Here is a 3,352-nt window from a genome sequence, read left to right on the forward strand (position 1 = left end):
CTTGATATCTGTTTCATGTATTTTGAAAAATTAATTTTAATAAGATATATATCAATATTTTTAAAATTTTAATAATTAGATGTAGCTAGTAGGTATCATTGGCCAGCACAGGTAGAGAACATTTCCATGCTCGTGGAAAATTCTGTTGGACATTGTTGCCTTATATCATATTGGGGTCTTCTACACTCCCTGGTCATATCTTATTTAATTTGAATCCATGCAGCTTAATAATCCTTTACTTTTAATTGAAGCAGATGTCTGATGCTTTTGGAAATTAGACAAGGATATTAGACTATAAATCTTTTACTCTGTATAATATTTAACTAATTTTGTATAATGGGATATCTTAAAGCTTGGAAATTGTGTTATAGGGAATCCCTGGAGATAGAGAAAGTCAGGCTGTGGTTGACCCCCCTCAAGCAGCTAGTACTGGGGCTCCTCAGTCTTCAGCAGTGGCTGCAGCTGCAGCAACTACTACAGCAACGACTACAACAACAAGTTCTGGAGGTAAAGTGGAATCTTTGGATGGGGAGGAAATGGTCCTGAATTTTTAGTGTAAAATCATTTAATCTGAAATACTTTAGGAGAGAGGGTTGTTCCCAAAGCATTTGGAAAACTTTTAAAGTCCTTTATTTATTAATGTTAGTGAGAGAGAAAAGAAATTCTACATAGTGGGTGTAAAGTGGATTCTACCAATAGGAATTCTACTAAGTGGATGTTTATATCAAACATCATTGCTGCAGTTTTGACAAGGGCTTGTTCTTTTTAGTTTATTCTAAGGGAAAAATGTTTTCCAGTTTGCATTTAGTGTTACATTTTGAAGCCATTCAGAATGGTTTACTCTCCTTATCTCTTTCTTTCCCTGTTATAAAGTATGTATGATTTCAGAGCCAGCAGGATCTTAGTAGTTATACAACCAAGGAAATGAAACCGAGAGGTTTAATATCTTGTATTTGGGGGGGAAGCAAAGCTTGAATTCAGGTCTCCTTGCTAGTCAGTACCCACACTCCATTGCCATAGGTCTGACTACAGAGCAAAGCCTGGAGCCCGTTGTAGGCCTAGGAATTACATAGTGTTCACTTTCGTTCTTTCCTGAGTGTCCACCTTTATTCTTTCCATAGTGTTCTCCTTCATTCTTTCTTGTGTATATTGAAAAAGTAATTTAAACTGTTAATTTTGCAGAGGCCATTTTTCATGCATTTTCTAGACTTAATTATGGCAGTCAGCTCTGGTTGACAGGTATCCTTAAGCACTTTGTGTACAATCTTCTGGAGAACGAGCTTTGTGTTTATTGAGATTCAGCATGGTAGTGGGAAGAAAAGTCCACCTCTCTGATTCAGGTTTGGGGTGCTCTTTCATTCTGCACTTATTAGGTAACTTAGTCTCTGAGTCTCATTGTCTTCATCTATAAAACTAGTGTTATGCATAGAAGAATAAATAGCCACTTTAATTTAAACTTGTCTTCCTGAATAATTTAGAAAATGACAGCATACATCTAAAAGTTCTCATTACTTATTAGTAACCCCCAAAACAAAATTCTTTTAGTGGGGGTGGGGGTTGAGGGTGACTGGCCAGTATGGGGATCTGAACCCTTGACCTTGGTGTTATACTGTAGTCTAACCAAATGAGCTAACCAGCCAGCCCCAAAATTCTTTTTTTTTTTTTTTTTTTTTTTTTTTTTTTTTTTAACTTTTTATTGAATCATAAATGATTATACATATTTTGGGGGTTCAACATTGACATATGTTGATCAAATCAATATTTACTAGCATATATATTGTTACAAATCGTCCTTATTTTTTGTGCCTCTTGTCCAATCTCTCCTTGTCCGCCTCCCACCCCACCCCTGCTGATAACCCTAGATTTCTTCTCTCCTTCTGAAAGAGTAATGATCACTCTGTTGATTTGTTGCCTAGATGATCTGTCCAGTGTATACAATATTTAGTTTCCTATAGCATAACTGGACAAGCAGCAGCATGCCCAAAAAGTCACATGTTCTGTATTTTATGCCTTATTTGGTTTTATTATTTATTATTGTGAAGGGATCTTAGACCAAAGAATTCTAGATGTATTAGTACTAAATTGTCTTGAAGCTTGTCTCAAGTTTTTATAGATCATGGTAATAACCAAAAGTCTTCTAATTGTAATTAAGTTTGTATTAAAACTCCTCCTGATCTGCAAACTTCAACTCTGACTTTTAAGTATTAAATATCTTTCTCCCACTTCTTTGGTTTAGCATTTCCCAAGAATTCAAGCTCAGATTCTGTTTTTGAGGGTTTGGGGTTGTATTATAAAGTAAAATAATACAAATGAAAACAAAACTTTTGGTTTTGTTAGTCCTGGTATATATTTTTCTTAGGAACTTTTGAGCAACAGGATCACCTTTGAGTACTTTTTATTATTATAGAACACATGCAGGGCACAAGTTCTTAGTATTATTCACTAATTCTGAGCGCCCAGGGCAGTTTTAGGAAAGCTTGGTTTTTACAGTGTTCTGCACTCTCCACCTTTGCTAATAGTAATTTCTATAGTATAAGACTTGCAAGTCGATTGAAGAGTTCATCATTATTTACTTCACTTTATTACATCTGAGACCTCAAATCATGTTTTACATGGTAGTGTTTGCTGTCGAAATGTATGATTTAACCAGCTCTTTGTATATGTATTTACTGCTTTTGTTTAAAAATGTTTATGTGTATTTTAGGACATCCCCTTGAATTTTTACGGAATCAGCCTCAGTTTCAACAGATGAGACAAATTATTCAACAGAATCCTTCCCTGCTTCCAGCATTGCTACAACAGATAGGTCGAGAGAATCCTCAGTTACTGCAGGTGACTCTTTAATCAGTGTTAATTTCAAAAGTGGGGTTACAGTGTATCACATATTGAAAAAGTCCATGAACTTTCATTCCTCTTCCAGTCTCCTGCAACTCTGTTTGAGAATGGTTAAACCATTCTTCCAAGTTACACTCAGTAGAATGTTATGCTCTAGATAGGTGTACTGAAAAAAAAAGAGTAGAGGTGCAGAGGTTAGATTAATATAAGTTGGTCAAATAATGTTTTGGAAACACTTTATATTTCCTTCTTGGAGATTTCCCATGCATATTAAAGAATCCGAGAGGTTATTTAACAAACTGCTTAACAAAATTTTAAAATCGCTTTTCGCAAGCTTATTACCACTGGAGCACTGCCTCTTAGAAAACATAGCTGTAGGTTTATTTAATGCTCAGATCACCAAGTATGTGAATTTTGTACAGCATTGTTTTGTCTATTAATGTGGATGTTTAAAACATGATTGATAGATAGATAGATAGATAGATAGATAGATAGATAGATAGATAGATAGATAGAT

At 34.9% G+C, this 3,352-nt stretch overlaps 1 protein-coding gene across 2 annotated transcripts in view; it reads left to right on the forward strand.

Moving 5' to 3' along the window:
• Positions 1–3,352, forward strand: part of RAD23B (RAD23 homolog B (S. cerevisiae)) — a 46,503-nt gene that overhangs the window by 35,494 nt on the left and 7,657 nt on the right. For both annotated transcript variants that reach the window (XM_008587966.1, XM_008587967.1), the window contains exons 7-8: positions 372–507; positions 2,705–2,832. In XM_008587966.1, the coding sequence (XP_008586188.1) occupies positions 372–507; positions 2,705–2,832 (264 nt within the window). The remainder of the gene's footprint in view (positions 1–371; positions 508–2,704; positions 2,833–3,352) is intronic.

This window comes from Galeopterus variegatus, unplaced genomic scaffold, assembly GCF_000696425.1.
Source record: "Galeopterus variegatus unplaced genomic scaffold, G_variegatus-3.0.2 Scaffold4610, whole genome shotgun sequence".
Taxonomy (NCBI): domain Eukaryota; kingdom Metazoa; phylum Chordata; class Mammalia; order Dermoptera; family Cynocephalidae; genus Galeopterus; species Galeopterus variegatus.